General features: G+C 44.3%; 1 protein-coding gene across 6 annotated transcripts in view; it reads left to right on the top strand.

The window, feature by feature from the left end:
• The window catches only part of BOLL (boule RNA binding protein), a 108,408-nt gene that overhangs the window by 59,858 nt on the left and 26,883 nt on the right, over positions 1–21,667 (top strand). For 4 of the 6 annotated variants that reach the window (XR_012646402.1, XM_075001268.1, XM_075001271.1 and 1 more), the window contains 3 exons: positions 8,218–8,345; positions 11,019–11,090; positions 16,527–16,574. Coding sequence is in view for 5 of the 6 variants with exons in the window: in XM_075001268.1 (XP_074857369.1) it covers positions 8,218–8,345; positions 11,019–11,090; positions 16,527–16,574 (248 nt within the window). In the remaining variant the exon portion in view is untranslated. The remainder of the gene's footprint in view (positions 1–8,217; positions 8,346–11,018; positions 11,091–16,526; positions 16,575–21,667) is intronic. The other 2 variants (XM_075001270.1, XM_075001272.1) reach the window with 2 other exon arrangements.

The following is a 21,667-nucleotide window of genomic DNA, read 5'->3' on the forward strand; positions in this document are numbered from 1 at the left end:
TGATTACACAGGCAACTGTTATAACAATTTAATGATGATGGTGGTGAAATAATGATATTAAACAATTAAGCAAACACTCAGATACAACAGATACAGACTGAATGCAGTTAAGTCACAGAGTTAGTATCTGATTATAAACAAAATTCATTTGATTGATTACTCTAATACAGCCTGCTTAACTAACTGCACTTATGGTTTACTCTTATGCTATGAGAGAAAATACAATACTTACTACCTCCTCAGAATTCTCAGAGTCAAGCCCTGTTCCACTTCATAGCCAGTGACAGTAGTAAGTAAGAGTAGAGAAAAGGGACTTTAAGGATTGAGAGATATTGGTACCAAGGTAGATATAGAGTAAAAGAATGTGCTCAGGAGCATAAGTCCTTTCCCTCTTAGGTGTTGGACCCACCCCTTCGCCATATACAATGAGGTTGTTATAGGCCATTTTGTGTCACTGTGCTTAAACTTCCTCAAATTAAGCATCCATCCCTTCGGAATTTCTGGGGTACCCAGAGCTGATCAATGAAATTAATTTAGGGCCACTCTTTTTGCTCATGCACCTATGCGTAAGGTGTGATGCCAGTCCTCATGAGCAAATTCTGAGAAAAGGTCAGGAAAGCACCACAAAATAACATGATATGACTTTTGGCTATACTTTTTGATTCACCAAGGTGATGGCCTGTTGTTGCCATCGCACCTTCCTGGCAATAACCAGAGGGGTAGGGCGGCAGTTTTGAGCACAAAATAAGACAGGAGATTGATGCAAACATATAGATATTTGTCAGTGCATACTAATTTGAGTGTACATTTACCATAAATAGGGAAATAGGAAAAATCCTGTTGCAAAAAACCTCATCTTTTACTTGAGGTTACTGCTTAAGTGGACAGAGAGAAAATAGGCCTCCCCTTTGACCTAAATTAACTAGAGTACAATTTATGCATAAGCTTTAATTAAACTAATATGCTCTATAAACTAACAGGCTGCAAGATGGAATCTGTAAGATAAATCAGGTATTTCTAATTTCAGTGGAGTTCCGTGTACTTAGCACTCATTTTACATGATAATATTTACGTCTCACTGTTCATTACACGTTGCTGGTTGCATTCTTCAGATGTATAATACTTTAACAGCATTTATTTTGTTCTCCAAGGTGCTTTTGATATCTGGACTTGTAATTTCAATAGGGACTCTTCTGATGCGTTGTGGTAGGACGTATGTAACTTGTATAAAACTAGACATACAACTCAGCTAAAACTTATCTTGTGTGGTTTTTTTTTTGGTTTTTTTTTAATTCTGAAGTAAGGACATTGTGACTCTAGCACAGGACTGGGAGTCAGGGTGCTGCTTTCTTGTCTGAGCAGTGCCACTGATATGCACGGGGACCTTGAGAAAGTCCCTTTATGTCCCTGCTCCCTAGTTTCTCCATTACTGAAAGCCAGGATAACTATTCTCACCTGCTTCTGTTAACTGTTGTAACAATTATTACATTATAACATTTTGCATCATTAATGGTACTGTAATGCCTAGAGAGACTCCATCTGAGAGCAGAGTCCAATTGTGCTAGACACTATATGGACACAGATTGAGAGACAGGCCTTTCTCCAAAGAGCCAGGGCTGTAAAAAGATTAGGGGTGGCGTGAATTAAGCTAAATGGCAAGAGGCAAGCTAGCCTGTGGAAGTCAGGGAATACTGGGATTTTAATGGATTAGGAATAAAAGCACAGAGGGATTAAGTGATTTTCCTGTAGACATGCAGGAAGTTTGTGGTGGATTCAGGAATCAAACCAGATCTTCTGATTCTTAGTCCAGTGCCTTACAGACAAAACTAGCTCTCTCCTAAAGCCCCTCTGTGATTTAGGACCATAAGTCCTCCAGTGGACAGTCAAGCAGATTTGAACCCCAGAGTCATTAGGTGCTTTTGAAAATCCCACTTGGCAACATTCTAGTGTTCTTGTGTTTTAAACATGTTGCCCTCCACACAGGAGTGAAGATAACTCCCGTGTCTTGCAGAGATCAGGGGCCACTGACCCATAAAAAATCAATTGGAGCAACACAAATGAGAGGCAGACAAAATAAAAACGGAAGCGGAGAAACAGAAGTCAGCCTCAGCCAGGAGAGCTGAGGCAAAAGCCAAATTTGCCACATCAGTTGGCATTACCAAGGCATCAGCTAAAGAGAAGCCACATATGCCTACAGCAGCAGCTCCTACAAGCTCTCCTTCTGTGCCAGAACAATTGGTACCACACCACAAGAAAGAGCTGCACAAAATGCAGCACCTGCAAAATTCTCCTCAGCCTGACATAGGAACACCAGGTTGCGTGCCACATTCCACAGTACAGGGGCACACTGATATGCCCCCAGGTGTCCCTCACTCACCTACACAGCTATCCACAAGATGTGATTATGGGATCAGGCATAGGAGCAAGCGTTCTTCAGGCCACTCATCTCCTTCAGGCTTCTTGGCACTCATACTGTGATCATTCCTTTTGGCAGCATCCCATTTGGGCCAACCAGTTGTGGATGTATCCCCCACATCAGTTCACACCTCCATTGGGGCCCCTGTGATGCATGGCAGGGCTACCAACCACATTCCTCCCATACCTATCATTCAAGGCACACAGCCTCTACACTTCAGCAGCAGTATACCTCCAGGCACTCACTCACAATCTCTGTGCAATCCTAGCCTACTCACCCATCTTCAGTAATCTCTCAAGTGGGTTCTGATTAACATAATGACTTACCTCACTCAGATTCAGAGAGCTCCTCCCATGGGCCTCGATGCAGGTAGGAGGAAGCAATATTCCAGATCTCGCCCTCTGCACCGGCGGATGATCTGAAACAATTTCAGGAATTATTTAAACAAGTAGACCAATCACAAGATATCACATTACAAGAGGTTCAAGACAAACAATATAAATTAATCACAATATTGCAACCCTCCGCATCCTCGAAGATAGCATTACCCATCAACAAGGCTATCCTTGAACCTTCGGATGCTCTGTGGCAAAATCCAGCTTCTGTTCTGCTTCTGTCTGCAGAGCAGACAGAAGAAATTTTGTCCCTGAAAAAGATCAGGACTTTCTCTTTACCCACCCGCAGCCAAATTCACTAGTGGGCTGTGTCTACACTACAGCTCCGTTTCAAAAGGGCGTCTATCAAAAATAAACATCGAAAGTCGCCTTTCAAAAGGGAGCATCCACACAGGCAAAGGGGGAGCAAAGATCCAATCCACCGTTTCGCATGGCCCCCACGTTGCACTGTCAAAAGAGCATCCACATGTCCCAGGGTGCCCTTTCAAAAGTACAGGGGCAGGAAACATCATGGGCAGGGTCACATGTCAGACAAGCCCTTCTGTGGCTGCCTGCTGCCCCTTAAAAGCCCTCCTCCCTCCCCAAAGTCTCAGCCTGCACACACTGAGGGCCAGCTGCTTGTCCCCAGGCACACATACCAAGAGCAAGTGGTGGAGGGATCCTAGGTTCCTGTGGACCCTGAGCAGCTACCCCGCCCCCATCGAGGCCATGGCCAGCACACTGGAGGACTGGGGTGATGACCAGTGGCTACAGAACTTCAGCATGACCAAGGAAACATTCCTGGAGCTGTGCCACTGGCTCGCCCCAGCCCTTCAGCACCATCTCACATACATGAGGCCAGTGGTCCCACCCCAGAAAAGGGTGGCAATTGCTCTCTGGAAACTGGCCACCCCGGACAGTCACCAATCTGTCAGCCACCAGTTCAGGGTGGGCAGAGCCACTGTTGGGGTCGTCCTCAATGAGGCAAGCCATGCCTGGGTCACACCTAGACCACACACGGGGGGGCTGGAGGCACGCTTGCAAGGGCATCATCGGGAACCAGGGGGGCAGCATGCAGCAGGGATAGAGGTAGGGATGGGGACAGGCAGGCACACAGGTGGCAAGTGCCTCAGGGAGGCGTGCCCTGCATGGGGTGGGAGTGCGGACAGGGACAAGCAGGCACACTGCACTCCACCCCCACACTCACAAGTGTGTCCTGCCCCACCCACTGCAGGTCATCTGGGCCATTAACAAGGTCTTCCTGTGGCAGCTGATCCACATCGGGGACCTGGATGAAGCCATCTGGGACTTGGGTTTCCCAAATTGCTTTGGGGCACTGGACGGCACACACATCGCCTTCTAGGCCATCGCCATCCAGGCACAGCGGCGGGGTCTATGTGAATCGAAAGGGCTACCACTCCATGGTCCTGCAGTCGCCCGCTTTTACCAATGAGTGCTTCAAGGATATCTGCATGGGCTGGTCCAGCTGCACCCGTAATGCCAGGGTGTTCCAGAACTCCGACACCAACACTCCCATCCACACACACCCCCCACCAACGCCCCCACACATGCACAGGGGACATGAGATTAACCACACCAATAACTGTTTACTTGCTCTTGAAACCTGTCTGTGCCTCTGCCAACTCCAGGGAATGATATGCAGGTGGGTGGAGGAACAGCAAACAGGGGACTGTGAGGAACTATTTACAGGGATGTATTGGCCCCGGGCAGGCACCCTCGGAGGGCTGAGGGTCGAGGCATGAGGCTTTACCCCTCAACGGGGGGTCAGTGACTGGGATCCCTTTCCATCCCATGTCCAGGGCCCCCGTCACGGCTGCGCTGGGGCTGGTGGCACGGGGAGGTAGGAGTGCTGCCTTGCCAGGGTCCGCGTGGAGGGTGTGGCCTCCTTGTAGGCCAGCTGCACAAGGCCAGCTGGAGGGAGGTGGGTTGGGACCAGGGCAGCAAAGTTGGGCTCATGGAGGGGGGCCCTGCTGCAGGAGGTGGGATGGGAGCAGGGATTGGCCCAGGGAGGAGGGTGAAGGGGACCAGGGTAGGGGAGGTCAGAGGAGGGGAGGCAGGAGAGCAACTGGGAGATGATGAGGTAGGGGCAGGAGGGACTCGTGATGAGGCAGCAGCCAGGGCCAGGTGGCCGACCACGGCCTGGGTCAGGGCATCCAGGCCTGCCACTCCATGGTGATCCACTCCTGCAGCACACCTGTGAGGCCGCACAGTGTGTGTAGTTTGAGGCTTGCATACACAAAAGGCACCATATTATGTAACAGGAGGTCCCTCTCTGTGTTCTTCCAGAGCAAATGTATTTTAAATACTCCGTTTACTTATGTGCACTGTTTTACCAGAAAGATCAAAGTGGAAGAGATTCAGAGACAATCAGCAGATATGATTAGGCACCTAGAGGAACTAACCTAATGAGAGAAGATAAGGAGAAATATTAGACATACCCTAACCAAGCTCTGACTAACGGTTGGTGTGGTGTTTGATAATAGCCTACAAATATCTGAAAAGTGTAAACACAAGAGAAGATACCATCTATTTAGGACAGTGAAGGATGGTAACCAGCAGCAAAAGAATGCAATTTAGAAATGGAAAATTTAGGCTGAATAACAGAAATTAATTTCAGAGATTGAAATCTAAACTTTAATGAAAATTCAATTATTTTACGGATATTTTATGGATAATGGGTGAGAAAATTGTTGACACTGGAAATTTGGAAATTCTTCAACCAGCTCTACTCTTAAGATCGTGATTTAACACAAAATAACATTTAAATGCTGGGTCTACATTTGTCTCCAACTTCGAAGGGGGCACGTTAATTAGGGTGATGGGAGATGACTAATGAAGTGCTGTGGTGAATATGCAGCACTTCATTAAGCTAATTCTCCCCCATGGCAACGTTGAAGCTTCAAAGTTCTGGCATGTGTGTAGCCATGTGCACTTCAAAGTGCCCACGCTACTCTGAAGTCCCTTTGTTCCTCAAACTTTTGGAGGCTACACACATGGGGCACTTCAAAGTTTGAAGCTTCAAAGTTGCTGTGGGGCATAATTAACCTAATGAAGTGCTGCTTATTCACCGCAGCACTTCATTAGTAATCTCCCACTCCCAAATTAACATGCCCCCTCGAAGTTGGGGGCAAGTGTAGACAAGCCCAAAGACTTTTATATGCTTATTTGAAATTGCATCCCTTGTTTCTTTAGTTTCCATTTTTAAAGTTTTGTAAAGACTTTGAAAATGTACTGATGAAGTGTTCTGTCATAGAGTCTGACTCCATAGATGAAAAGCTTAGCTTACGCAGGAATCATATTCAGCAACTTTGCACTGTAATTGCTTTTATCAGTATTACAGTGTTTTGTTTTACACAGTAACTTGAATATAAATCATTTTGTTCTTCTTCAAGAACCTGTGTGTGTGTGTGATATCTTGTGGGTTAGGTACCTCCTGGTGTTGAGCTGCCAAACTGCCTTGGAACGCTATTTCCATTGGGGGAACACAAGAGTGACATCGCACCCATACTCCTATATGCACTCTAATAAGCTGCCATTGCAGAGAATAGATGGAACTCACCCTGTCCTGTCCTCAGGACTGACCTATCTTATAACTTTTTCTTGTAAGTCTGTTAACAATCAGTAGTGTTTAGTGCAATGTGGTGTAGTACTGTTTTAGAACAGGGTAAATGGTCATTCATTTGTCCTCTATCTGGGCATCTTTATTAGAGCTGTGGCAGATCCTGAGCCCTGTATGTACTTCAGGAAATGCTCCTCTTTCACAGGATATTCCCAAGTCTCAGTGTCCACATCCAGTATTCTGGTTGGGGTAAAGCCAACTTCCTTACCATTGCCATGCCTTTACTCCCCATGCCAGAAGGGAGAGAGAGAGTGTTAAGGCTCCAGACTCATCTGGCCTCAGAATATGTTCAGACTGAAACTCTGACAGTAAAGACCACAATCAGTCCTGAGGTTCTCTCCTGTGGGACACACCCTTCTGCTTGGGCTTCTGCACCATCTTCCAGCAAAGGCACAAGACAGGAAGGTACTTGGCCCCATAAAAGGAGTAACTCTCTGAGCTACCATTGCTCAGTTCTGTAGCATCAAAATAGTTTCACACAACATTAAAAATTGAGCTAGCATTGTCACCTAAGACTTAAAACGTCCCAGGTCAAATCCTTCATCCAGGAACACTGCCCGTTCCACCAGAAACAGGTCCTATGTTGGACATGTCCTCCAGCACCTGTACATCAGTCAGAGCACTGGAAAATCAGAAAGAGAACAGGAAGCACTTCTCCCCACTGAAGAGGCACAAACAAAAGATCTTTTTCTTCTTTCTTACTCTCCAACACAGGGGAGTTGTCTCTTCAACGCACATTTCCATTGACAGACCTCTCGGCACCAGTCATGCACCTGTCATTACTGTAATCCCAAGAACTCTCTCTGTGCCTGAATGAGGGAGCTCACTGAGGCTACTGCCCATTCCACATACTTTTCCACCACGTGATTGCTGTTTCTGTACCCACCTGTCTGATTAAAATCTGTAGTTGTATCCAAGTAGCTTTGGCACCATAGGAGATTATTTTGAAGGCTCCTCAAATTGACATCAGGAAGCGGGACTGCTTTTATATCCTTACGTCCTGGCTTAAGAGGCATTTAGCTGTCAGTTATAGTAAACATAGATCTATATTTTAATTGTACTGCCTCAGTGTTCCTGAAAGTCATGACCAATATATTTTCTTCTACCAGGGAGCCTCCAAAATTTTGGGGGGCTTAAACCTTGCACTGGTTAAACTCATGGGTCTTCTCTTTTAGCCCCTCAAGAAAATATCTTTGGTGCATCAGTCTCTGAAAACAACTTTTCTTAAAGCCGTCACCTCTGCAAAGAGCTGTAGAATTGATGTATTAATATAGTTAGGTATATAAGGACAAGGTGACTATGAGGCCCAGTCTAAGCTTCATCTCCAAGATGGTGTTAGATTTCCATTTACCTCTTCCTCTTAGTTTACTTTCCTAAGCCCTGTTTCCAACCCAGGGAATTTCATCTGAATAACGTGGACATTAGAAGAGCACAGTGTTTACCTAGGGAGCACCAAAGCCTTTAGAAAATTCTATTAACTATTTATAGCCTATGCGGAAAGATGTCAGAAAGATCTTATTAGTAGATAAAGGCTGACACGTTGAATAAAAAGATATATAGAGAGAGCATGTTAGATTTTAGCTAGAAACTTAGTTCCTGCAAAGGATTTAAAATGTACTCCACCAGATGTTGCAGGATCTGTGGTTTGTTTGAGTCTCATTCCTGTTGTGGAGAGAGTCACAGCAGCAACAACAGGCACATAAAATATCCATTGGAATTTTCTATTACTTGTTTTAAAAGCTGCAAGTTTGTTTAATTATAATTTCAACCATAATTGTTTATTTTAGGATCTAGCATAATGCCAGCAGCTGGAACAATGTACTTGACCACTTCAACTGGATATCCTTATACTTATCACAATGGAGTAGCTTATTTTCATACTCCTGAAGTTGCCTCTGTTCCTCAGCCATGGCCTGTAAGTAATAAAGGCTATAATCTTAGAATATAGCATTTGTCTCACAGATGGAGTGTTGGTAAGATTCTGTTCCACAAAGCTTATTTACATTTTTCTTGTGTTTTCCATCTTTTCTACTTTTCTCTCATTATACAAAACAGATAAAACTCTGGAGAGAATTAATTACTATTGTGAAGAGTGCTCATCCACAGAAGATATGGTAGTTGTGTCTCATTGTTTTTCTTTGCTAATTCATTTGAGAGTGCATTGGTTGTCTGGTTTCACCTATATAGTTCTTGTTGGGCCATTTAGTGCATATGTTGTCATAGGCATTTGTAAGACCCATAGATCTTGAAAGACATATTGTGGGGGTGTTCATCATCATAGTAGTGAAGATTTGCCTACAAGTTTTGCATCTATTGTTCTGGCAGGGTGTGTGCCACTTTCATTTGGTGTGTTGTAGTCTTTGTGGAGCTTGCTTCTGATGAGGAGAATGGAGAGGTTGGGGAGTTGCTTGAAGGCCAGAAGAGATGGTTTGGGAAAGATGACTTTCAGGATGTGGTCCCTGTCAAATATGGGTTTGTCATTGTTTGATGTTATCCTATAGGGCTTCCAAGATGGGGAGTTAAGTGACAACTAAAAATCATGGACTGAACGGAGACAGTGGATTTATGACTTATTACACCAGTAAACCGCCCCCACCCCCCGCTTTTTTCCTTTTCCCCAGTAAGTGACCAGTCACCAACATTAGCAGTGGCGGGTTGCCTAAACATTGAGAACATCATCCTATTCTTCATCCTCTTCCTTCTCCTCCTCCATCCCAATCCCCATTCCCGTGCCATCCAGGGCAGCTCCAGAGGAAATCTTACTGCAGCTCAGCTGTAAGCTATTGAGTGTAGCTTTGGCTTCTGTCAGAAGTTACTGCAGTTAACAAGTGATCATTAGTACAGGTTTCACTGTTCCTGTAGAAAAATTTTACATTATGTTAATGCTTTTTTTACTTTTGCCTTGTGCTAGGGAATCTGAGACTATAAAAATGCATGATATCACATAATATATTAAGTTTAAATTCTCCCTTCCTTTAGCCTAACCTGTTTTCATTTTTGTTTTTAATATAAAATAAAGGATGAGGCATTGTAGCCCTGAAAGACACTCATAACTGAGAAATAGCCAGAACCTTTCATAATATTTCTACTATCCGTAAGAACAAAGAATTGTAACTCAGGATTACTGAGTTTTGTGAGAACATACAGTCAGAACCTGGTCCAGTCCCTGGTCAACTCTCTGAACAGAGACCAGTTTACTGTGATCACTGAATCCCAACTACTAACAAACTCCCCAGGCTTGTTAGTGACTGATTACTGTTCCTTGATTTGAGTCTCTCAAACTCACTTGTCAGGTGCAGACACAGTGTACACTTTTCTTGGGCATTTTACAATTGATGTTTGGGGAAGAGAATAAATGAGGGTAGAACAAGTGCTGAGATTAAAAAGGGAAGGGCGAGCATCTTTTTTTCATCCCCCACAAAAACAAATATTTTATCTTTATCAAAAAATACATTGAAAATATGTCTTGAGAAGAAACTTAAAGATTACACAGAGTTCACTGTTGGATTCTGTGTCTTTTAGAGATTGTGGGTATGCCTACACTGAAGTTAAAAATTGAGGGCTAACCTATGCCAGCTGATTCAGGCTAAAGAGTTGTTTAATTGCAGTGTAGATGTTCAGGTTCAAGCAGGAGCCCATGGGAGGCTGCAAGGTATAAGGGTCCCAGAGCTCAGACCCCAGCTTGAGCCTGAACGTTACTCTCCAGTTAAACAGTCTCTTAGCTGGAGACCCACAAGCCCAAGTCAGCTGATATGGGCCAACCACAAGTTTTTAATTGCAGTGTAGATATACTATGTGTGTTGAGTACCTGGGCACTGATTACTCTGGTGTTGACTACCACAATCTTAAGTGCCTCAGATCTGGGCCTCCCAATACATTGATGTCAGCTCTTCTGGTGTTGAGGGTATGTCTAAACAGCATTGAAAAGACCGTGGCTGGCATTTCCCAACTGATGTGGATTCGTGGGTTGTTTCACTGCTGTGTAGATATCTGGGCTTGGGCTGGCTCCAAGGTCCTGTAAAGTTTGAGATTTTCAGAGCTTGACCTGCAGCGTGGTCTTGGAAAACTACACAGCGCTTGAAAAGCCCTCTGAGCCTGAGTTAGCTGACATGACTGAATTGGCTTTTGTTTTTTTTTTGTTTGTTTGTTTGTTCTATATAGACATACCCCATACCCTTTAGTATCAGGTCCCTCAGTTATTTCGACATGATGGAAATTGGTACAGTATATTCCATTGTTCCAGACTCTTTTTGCAGATTTTGTGTTTGGTAGATAGAACTTTAATTAGGTTTGAGGCTTCACTCAATTTCATATCCACAGGCTGTATGGTACAGGAGAAGCAGCAGTGGATACTGCTTTCAAGAAAGTTCTGAGTTCAATGTCCTAGGCCATGTGCTTTGTCTGCAGTGTAGATCCATCCAAGTGATTATCAAAAGAATCATAGTTACTGTAAATAGCCATTCTTCTTAAATTTGTTTTAAAAAATGTTAAGTTGTATATTCTATAGTACTTAAGGAGTATGTTTTAATAATAGTAACAGTTCTGGAGATTAATGTCTGATTAATCTGTCTCTTCTTTTCTTTTAAAGTCACGCTCCATTTCCAGTTCCCCTGTAATGGTAGCTCAACCTGTTTATCATCAACCTACATACCCTTACCAGGTAAAAATTAGAAAATGGGTAGGTACACCATTTCATAGGCTGAGGATTCTTTATAGCCCTCTAGTTTTGCTTTCACTATTTGGAAAACCATAAATTCTTAACAGCTGTCCCACTGGCCAAACAGTGGTCTCTTCAAAAATTAGAAGAGCAATATCTAAAATTTAAAGTCACAGTAGATTTGTACACTGAGGCATTCCAGTCTTATACCCCCTCAGTAGAGCTGAATTTTCTGCTTGCCTACCTGGCATGAATTGTGATCCCTTCTTTATGGTAATGCTAGATAGGTAGGTCAATTCCATCCTGGCTTAAAAATGGTGAGCAAATCATACAAAGCTGGAAATCATTAAGGGTGCGTCTACACTTGCATTCCTCTTTCAAAAGAGGTATACAAATGAGGGAAATCAAAAATGCAAATGAGGTAGAAAATTGCATACCTGACACCTCATTTGCATATTCTTATTTCAAAAGAAGAAAACCAGTGTTGACGCTGCTCTTTCGAAAGTAAACCCCATCTTCGAAGGAATCCTTCTTCCCTTTATTTAATGGGAAGAAGGATTATCTTGAAGATGGGGTTTACTTTCGAAAGAGCAGCATCAGCACTGGTTTTCTTCTTTTGAAAGAAGCTCTTTTGTAATAAGAATATGCAAATGAAGTGTCAAATAGGCAAATTTGTACCTCATTTGCATTTTCGATTTCCATCATTTGCATACATCTTTCAAAAGAGGAATGCAAGTGTAGACACAGCCTAAGCCTGTATCTACGGGAGCCCCTTCCTTTTGAAAGGGGCATGTTAATGAGCAGGTTCGAAAGATGCTAATGAGGCACTTCAATGAATATGTAGCCCCTCATTAGCATAATGGCAGCCGTGGTGATTTGAAAGTGTGGCTTTTCAAATCGTGTGCCACCTGTGGAGACGGGACCTTCCGAAAGGACCCCCTCTAGTTTTCAAAAGCCCTTGTTCCTAACACCAGATAGGAAGAAGGGCTTTCAGAAAATAGGGGGGTCCTTTCAGAAGGTCCCATCTCCACAGGTGGTGCGCGATTCGAAAAGCCACACTTTCAAATCGCTGAGGCCGCCATTATGCTGATGAGGGGCTGCATATTCATTGCAGCGCCTTATTAGCATCTTTTGAACCTGCTCATTAACATGCCCCTTTCGAAAGGAAGGGGCTTCTGTAGACACAGCCTAAGGGTTTAAGACTTATTTCTACTATATGCACTAGCGTGGATTCTAACACCTACGTAATCTCTCCACTGTCAAAAGCTGCATCTGCATTACCAGATAAAATCATATTTCAATGAGTTAGCTCAATATTAAACCATCACTGTCTTCACTGTAAATACCATTAGCTCAATATATTGAGCCCTAATATCAATAACAAAATGTTGATATTACAAGATGTGTATAGCGGCAATTTAAAATTTTGAATAAAGGCTAGTGTGGAAATGCCGTGTGCTTAATTCGAATTTATTAGCCTCCAGATGTGTCCCGTATGTATCCCACAAAGCTACATGGTGACCCTCCATGTATGGCCTCTTCCTTCTCTGCTGCTCTCCATCCAGGTGTGCAGGAAGAAAGTCACAGAAAGCTCATGAATTTTTGATTGAATTAGAATTTGAATTTGAATTAAGCAGTGCCTAGGCCTGCAAATATAAACGTTGTTCATAATGAAAAAATTATTTTGCCTATCGCATCGTGCCACATTGGTAGCCATCACACCACATGGTAGCCTTCTACTACAATCATGAGCCCTGAGGGTAGTGATCTGCCTAGTACCTCTCTGGCTTGCAAGAGAGCCCCAGCATGGACCCACCTGGAGATTTTGGATCTTCTTGCCTCTTGGGGAGACCAATCTGTGGTGAAGACACTTCAGGTGGCCAAGAGAAACGTGGATCAGATGTCACATGAAGTGACCGCCAGAGGTTACTCCCGGGACTCTATGTAATGCTGGATAAAGGTGAAAGAATTCCCACAGACCTATGATAAAGTCTGGGAAGCCAACCAGGGGTTGGGGCAGCTCCAATTGCTCTGTGCAAGGTTGCAACGCCTGACAGTTACCGGTCAGTGGCTGCTATTATGAACAGCTGCACAGGCTTATGGGGAATGACCCCACTGAGGAGCCCGGTTTTAATTATGACACTTGTAGAGGTCCTGGTCTGGAGTTTGGGGTGAGCCGTGAGGCGCTGGGTGCCCTGGAGGAAGGGACCAACTGAGAGGAGGAAGGGAGCAATGAGCAGGGGACTGAGGAAGTTCTTCCAGATGTCCCAGAGCTCTTCACCATAGATCTGGGACCGGTCCCCTCCACGCCGGTCACCTCCACACCAATCCCCGAGCCCCCTGGACCAAGCTGTTCAGGTGTGTATTTATTCTGCATGCTAGAAGTGGGTTGTAGATGGATATAGGTATAGGGTCAGGTATGGGTACAGGTTTTCTGTGGATCTGTGCCCCTCAGAACAGTGTATAATGTTACTTGGGATGGAGCCCTTCTCCTTTTTGGATATCTCCTCAAAGGCCTCATCCATGCACTCTTGTATTTTTTTACAAGGTTCTTGGGCAGTCCTGACTTGTCGTGGCTTGCACAGTCGCACACCTTGCTACACCAGGCAACCAGATAGTGATCCTGTGTCATGGCACCACACAGCATTTTAGCAAATTTTCCAGACTTGTGGTCACACAGCATGAGCAAGTCGTGTTTGCCCATATCTGCTAGTTTTAGGAGGGTGATGTCTTCCTTGGGAATCTGCAGAAGCATGGGAATTTGCATTTTTTTTTTACCATGCTTCCTGTCCTTTTACATTTCCCTGCAGCAGCTGGCAGGTGCTCTGCTCCCCACCCCCCAATGTGGTTTGCAGGCTCTGCGGGGCATTCCCCTCCCATGTCCCTTTCTGCTCAGCATATCTTTTTACTTTACAGGGATCCCCCATGACACACAGCTGCTGGGCTCTGCTGGGCATCTCCCTTTCCATGTCCCTTTCCACCCAGCGTTTCTCTTTACTTTACAGGGATCCCCCTCAGACAGTCATCCTTGTGGCCATAATTGAACCCAGCCCCACCATCCCCTCTTGCCACCCTGCTGCCATGTACTTTGCTCCTTGCTCATTGCAGAGGATTGCTCCAGGAACGGCTGAAAAAAATTTTCCCCTGCCCCAGGACAGCTGACAGCTTCCCCTACTTTGCAGCCCTCCCTTTCCCCTGAAAAGCAGACGATTGCTTATAGCTTACCATGTCCACAAAGAAATGTGCTACATAAGTGATGGTAAATGATGTATTGTGAAACACAGACTTAGAATCCCATCCTTAAAAAGCCTTTAGCAGCCTTCAAAAAAGAAACTCTCCCTGACAGTAGGCACAGAGACCCATTCATGCTATTTGAAAGCACATTATGTGAATTGCATATTAATTTTGACCATCACTGTCCAGCTGCCATGCCCAGCATGGGAGACAGATCCAGAAAGAGAAAAAGGTGCAAGCAGTATCTCATCCTGCAGCAGCACATGGAGCAGAATGAAGCTGAACACAGGAAAGTCTCCCACCAGGATACTCAAATGTGCAAAATAGCACACACTGTAATCATGTGGGGACATTAGTTTCAGAAAGGTCCAAACAGGTCAATAAGCATCTGAACCTCACTTTTAAATTGCCAAAGGCGCTTTCCACGATCATTCTCCACCTGCTGAGTCTGTGATTGAAGTTTTCCTTGCTGGACTCCAGGGCTCCTGTGTAGGGCTTCATAAGGCAAGGCAGCAGAGGGTAACCAGGGTCACCCAGTTTTACAATAGGCATCTCCACGTCACCAATCATGGCTGTTCTGGGAAAAAAGTCCCATCCAGGAGTTCTCTGTACAGTCCAGAATTTCAGAAGATGGCACGTCATGAACCCTCCTTGACCATTCAGGATTGGCATTGGTGGAGCGACCTTTGTGATCTACCAATCCCTGCAAAACCATGGTGAAGTACCCCTTTCAATTTATATATTCAGAAGCTAGGTGGTCCAGGGCTATGATGGGGATGTGCGTGCCATCTGTTGCCCCACTGCAGCTAGGAAACCCCATGGCAGCAAAGTCCATCCACTATTGCCTGTACATCTCTCAGGGTTTCTGAGGAGATGCTGACAGATTGCATGGGCCACCTGCATCATCACGGATCCTACTGTAGATCTGCCCACCCCGAATTGATTTGCCACTGACCAGTAACTCTCAGGCGTTGCAGCCTTGCACAGAGCAATTGCCACTTGCTTCTGAGCTGTTAAAGACTGCCTCGTTCTTGTGTTGCTGAGCTTCAGGGTAGGGGCCAGCACATCACAAAGTTCCATAAAAGTGGACTTGCTCATGCAAAAGTTCTTCACCCACTGCTGGTCGTCTCAGGACACCAAAAAGATGTGGTCCCACTATTGTGTCCTTGTCTCACAAGTCCAAAACTGCAACTCCACTCTCAGCACTGCATCCAGGGCAGCCAATAGCTCTGAGTTCTTGGACTGTGGTTGTGAGATTTGCTCTTCAAAACCAGCATCATCATCATTATGATACTGAACCATCACTGAGCTTTGTAACTGAGGGCAAAATTCTATGAGAGCCAGTGTGGTTGCCGAAAGGATGTGTGAAATGAGTTGAAGCATTTGGGGATCCATGCTTGCACTGGCAGAGAAAATGCCGCAGGAAATGGTGTGATCTCCTGTTTGTTTTTGCGCAGTTATGGGGTGCTCTGAATTCTGGGACAGTGCTTTGCATTCTGGGATTCAAACATAAGCACCCACAAAGAACAAGGGCTAAGGCACTGTGGGATAGGTACCCACAATGCACTGCTTATGCTGTCGAACATGCATAGGGCAATGGGAATATGGATATTCGAAACGGAAAAATAGTAGGTCGAATTTGAAGAAGCTTTGTGGACACATTGGAATTCATAAAAATGAGGTTAAAAAACTGAATTTATTAAAAATCTAATTTATCTCGTAGTATAGACACAGCCAAAGGGACTTATGCATACACAAGGATTCTGATCAGTAGTTTTGTTTGAAGGGTTGGAAGAAGAGTTCACTGGAAAATGTCTTGATTGTGGCTTTATTAATTATTTGTGACCATGATAAAAATATTTTTAAAAGTAGGACTGTTGCAAAGATTTAAAAATACTTCTGAATTGTAATACTTTGTATTTAATTTTTTAAGAAACTCTCAAATTCTCAAAAATGTTTACGTCATTTAGGATCCCAAGTACTATTTTCAAAAGTACCCAAATCAGATTCCTATTGAAAGTTAATAGCTTATGCTCCTAAATTATTTGGATGCTTTTGAAAATTTTACCTTACATGTTTTTCATCAGTTAAGACCTGCCAGTGTCTTGTTTTATTTGGAAAACCACATATTTGAAGGGCTTTTGTTTTCCATTTGAGAAAGTGTTATGTTTCATAATGCAAACAATCTTATTTTTATGAGCCTAGGCACCTTCACAGTGTCTTTCAGGGCAGTGGCAATGGAGTATTCCACAGGTAAATATATTTTATAATTGCAGCATTTGGTCATCATTTTCATTGTTTGAATGCATAATATGTTTTCTCAGTTTTTAAGTCACTTGTCCATAATTCAGCTGATGAAGTGATATCTCCCAAGGCAGTTAATCAGCATTGTTCAAGTTAATATTTTTTGCTGTATTTCAATAATACAGTCATGCAGTATTTCGTGGCAAAATGGAAGGGATAAAGTAGAATTTAATTACATATCACATCCAGTTTGTTTATTCACATATTTCTTTCCTGCAAGCTGGACAAAAGGGACTCCGCTCCCTTGTGGTAATTCTCTGGTCTATATGGTTTAGGATTCTTGTCATGCAAGGGATTTTGAGTTGGAACGCAAAGGTAGCATTACTTTCCTGAAATGAGGCAATCAGACATGCCTTGGTTAGTCTTGTAGCAGTGGCCTCTGCCATCATTTCGTCCAGCTGTAGCCCTAATCTGCTCTATAATCTTTAGTTGATATAACTGCACTGCTGAGGGGTGTGGAAGAAGGAGTAATGCAGTTATACTACCCAAATTCCCATGTAGACAGTGCTATGTCAGCAGGAGGGCTTCTCCTCTCAGAGAAATGGCATTATCTACATCAGTGGATGAACATCTCCTGACAGAGTAGGTAGCATCTTCATTAAGCACCACAGTTGCACCACTGACATAGCTGCCACTGCTCGTAGAAGTGGTTTTGTTATATTGATGGTAGAGTTCTCTCCTGTCAGCATCAGGTAGCTACAACAGCCATGTTACAATGTTTCAGCAAAACAAAAAAGCAGTCAAGTAGCACTTCAAAGACTAACACAATAATTTATTAGGTGAGCTTTCATGGGACAGACCCACTTCTTCAGAACATAACCATACCAGAACAGACTCAATATGTAAGGCATAGTAACAGAGAGGCAGCCGTGCTAGTCTATACACTATCAAAACAAAAAGCAGTCAAGTAGCACTTTAAAGACTAGCAAAATAGTTTATTAGGTGAGCTTTCGTGAAACAGACCCACTTCTTCAGACAATAGCCATACCAGAACCATTAACTCTTTGTCTGAGAGAGTTTGAAGTCTGTCTGGACAGACTTCAAACTCTCAAATGTTTTGATGTCTGTTTTGTGCCCATTAACTCTTTGTCTGAGAGGGTTAATGGGCACAAAACAGACATCAAAATGTTCCTGATCCACAAACCAGTTAGTCTACATTTTAATGGAATGGGCCATTCTGTTAATGACTTAAGAGTTTCCATCTTATTGAAGAAGAATTTTTGGTCTGCTTTAGAAAGAGAAGCTGCGGAACTCTCTTTCATATTCAAATTCGACACATTAACATGCGGTTTGAACCAGGATGCAAATTTTCTGGGACATTATAGGGGCTCTTTGGCATACTTGGCTTAATCTAATTCTTGACTCCCCTCCGCACCCCCGGCTCTCTGATTTGCTCACCTTGATAATTTTTTTCTGATTTGTCAACTTTGATTATTGTGTTTGGTTCTCTGTGCCTTACATATTGAGTCTGTTCTGGTATGGCTATGGTCTGAAGAAGTGGGTCTGTCCCACGAAAGCTCACCTAATGAATTATTTTGTTAGTCTTTAAAGTGCTACTCAACTGCTTTTTTGTTTCGATAGTATATAGACTAGCACGGCTCCCTCTCTGTTACTATTCAATTTTGCAGCAGTTTCAGTACAGCTGTTCCAGTGTAAACTTGCTAGTGTAGATAGGGCCACGCACACGCACATCTTAAAAAGGCACAAGAATATTACAGACCTATAGGAAAAGAAAAGAAATACTGGAATGCAAGCTCCTTCAGTGTGATCTCACCACACTTTATGGATTTTGGGTTTGGTCCAAGATCTTTAATGGGACGTAAAGTCCCTGTTGCCTCTGTTCTCTTCTTTGGGGTCTTTTGTTTCCATAGAAGAAATGGCTTCCTTTTCCTCAAGAGCATGCCTTTTTTAAAACATCCCCCAGCACTTTGGCTGTCTCTGCTCTTCTAATAGGGGTTGAGCATGCACGATGTCTTTTGAATATCAGCATCTTAGAACTCAGGGAGTTAGATATGCCTGTCATCAGTTTCTACTATTGATCAGGGGTATGTACAGGCCATGATGGACAACATGTCATGCATGTTCTCTACCAGCTGACAAGATGGAGCGAAATCCCCCTTGTCAAGGCCGATCCCCGCTCCAACACTCAGAATGAGGAAGGTGGGGGCCCATAAAAGACTTTAAAAGTACCTTGCCTCTATATGCATCTGCTTAAAAGCTTCACAAGGTCACAGATTCCCTGACCCTGGGAGGTAGCTGCTACCACCCAAGTGAGAAAACCCCTCTGTAAAACCCAGGAATACACACTTGGGATGTCTTTCTGTGACGTAACCCCACTCTCTTAACCCTCCCTTAGGAGAGAGCTTGAAAACAAAGAGGAAGAAATTAAGCTGCAATCTGATGGCTGACCTTTCAGTCTTAGGCTATGTCTACACTATGAGATATATTCATATTTATTAGTATAGATTTTGTAACACTGGATTTTATAAATTCAAATTTGACTCTCCTCACCTTGCCATGTGCCCCTCACAAAGTTGACTTATTGCTGCCACCCTCAATTGGCAAACATCGACTGTTGCAGTAGTGCATTGTGTGAACCTATCCCACAGTTCCCTCATCCCTGTAACATTCTGGGTATGTTCACTGGTATTTGATACCATCTTCTTCATTGCATTGCCCTCACTCCCCTCCCATGGTAAGCAAACATCTGTTTTTCCAGTTGGAAGGATGGAAAAGCAGGGCATCAGCAAATATGGCAAAGTTAACAGAAATCTCTTTCTTCTGTAATTGAATTATCAAGGATTTTATAAAAATCAGCAAGCGTGTGCCTTCTCAACTGACCGTCCACAGAGCATCCCGCTCTCCCCCACCCCAGATTGCATCTGATCCCTGAAAATAACATGGGGACAATGAAAAGCATGAAGAAAGGGTTGATAGTAAAGTTTTTGAAAAAAGAGAGTTAGTGAGGGGAGGTTTTTATCTTCCCAGGTCATTGTACAGCTTCTGTGCAGTCTTTATTCTCAACTGGCCCTCCCACCCACTCTTCCCTGCAGGAAGGGCCACAGAGTTGGAAGAAAGAGGATAGAAAGGGCTAGGAAAAAAGAATTTTGTCTTCCCTGTTCACTACACAGAAAGTGCCAATACGGGGGATGTCAGCAACACCCTGAAAATCGTAGGCACATGGAAAGGTTTCCTCCCAGCAACAGCTAGTCACCCAGGTCCTTGTTGGTGCGGGGGTAGGGGTTCAGTGGAGGAACGGTTGAAGTAGATCCCCCATACAGCAGAAAGGCCCTGAAAATCTTAGCTGCTGAGAGAGATTCTCTCCCCACCCCCCCATAATATTTTTAGGGGTGGGGCCAGTTGAAGTAGTGTCGCAGAAAGGCCCTGAACATCTTAAACATCGGGGGGATACTTCCTCCCTCAGTGGCAGCAAGCCCCCAAAAATCTTAGCTGCCCTTGGAGACCTAACAACACACAAGCCAGAAAGTGGTGCTGCTTGGCAGCGTGGTCAACACTGAATGGCAGGCACGTCCTTTTATTGAGTCAGGGGCTAGCCATGAACTGTGGTTTAGGGCAGGAAAGACCTCGATTGCGTGGCAACTATTGGTGGGGGGGGGCGCACAAACGTAAACCGCTGAGAAGAAGTTTCTCGGCCTCTTATGCAAGCACAACACCCCAACAGCCTTGCTTCCATGTGATGCGGCGGAGCAGCAGCTGGCGCTAGGCAGCACAATAAAAGATACCAAGTGTAGAGAGAGAACCACAAACCACAAACTCCGTACTGGGGCTATTTATAATGGGTAGATGCACTCACAGCATTAACAGCAAAGAAAGAAAGATATTTCTCAGGCTCTCATACAAACGTGAGCCCACAGCCACAGGCTTCCTGGTCCCGATTTGAAATTCACAGTCTTCCTGTTACCTCATTCCTGCACACCTGAAGAGCAGTGGCCAGAGTGGAGCACAGTGGGACATTGTGGGTTACATATAGGACATCTCTGGAGGCTAATAAATCTGATTTTAAGATGTGGCACTTCCACACTGGCCTTTATTCAAACTTTTAAATTCAAACTTGACACTCCACCCAGCAGGTACCAATGATATTATGATATCGATATTAGTGCAACATAAGTCAAGCTAATGGTATTTACAGTGAAGAAGGTCAAGTGGTAATATCACGCTAACTGCCTTAAATTGGAATTTATCTCATGGTGTAGATGTAGCCTTAAGCATGCATATTCACAGACCGTTTCGAGGAATTAAATCATTACCTTAAAAAAAGTGAATTATTAACAAAACAAAAGATTTACAATACAAAGCACACTTGGTTGCTAGGTGTTACAGAGCAACTTAAAAAGGGGTAGGTTAAAGTACAGAGAATTACTTTCCTGTGATTCAGTTTAAAAGTTACAGTGTGGGGGAGGTGGGGGTGGGTGTAAATCAGCCAGCCTAAGAAGTCCTGCACCAAACCCAAAATAAAAAAATAACCTGATTGCATCTGACTAAACATTTCCTGTCTCCTTATGTATCTGTATGTCCAGATCTCCTTGGCTGCGTCTACACGTGCACGCTACTTCGAAGTAGCGGCAGTAACTTCGAAATAGCGCCCGTCACGTCTACACGTGTTGGGCGCTATTTCGAAGTTGAAATCGACGTTAGGCGGCGAGACGTCGAAGTCGCTAACCCCATGAGCGGATGGGAATAGCGCCCTACTTCGACGTTCAACATCGAAGTAGGGACGTGTAGACGATCCGCGTCCCGCAACATCGAAATAGCGGGGTCCTCCATGGCGGCCATCAGCTGGGGGGTTGAGAGATACTCTCTCTCCAGCCCTTGCGGGGCTCTGTGGTCACCGTGGGCAGCAGCCCTTAGCCCAGGGCTTCTGGCTGCTGCTGCTGCAGCTGGGGGTCCGTGCTGCATATACAGGGTCTGCAACTAGTTGTTGGCTCTGTGTATCTTGCACTGTTTAATGAAAGTGTGTGTGGGAGGGGCCCTTTAAGGGAGCGACTTGCTGTTGAGTCCGCCCCGTGACCCTGTCTGCA

The sequence above is a fragment of the Carettochelys insculpta genome, chromosome 8 (assembly GCF_033958435.1).
Source record: "Carettochelys insculpta isolate YL-2023 chromosome 8, ASM3395843v1, whole genome shotgun sequence".
NCBI classification, from domain to species: domain Eukaryota; kingdom Metazoa; phylum Chordata; order Testudines; family Carettochelyidae; genus Carettochelys; species Carettochelys insculpta.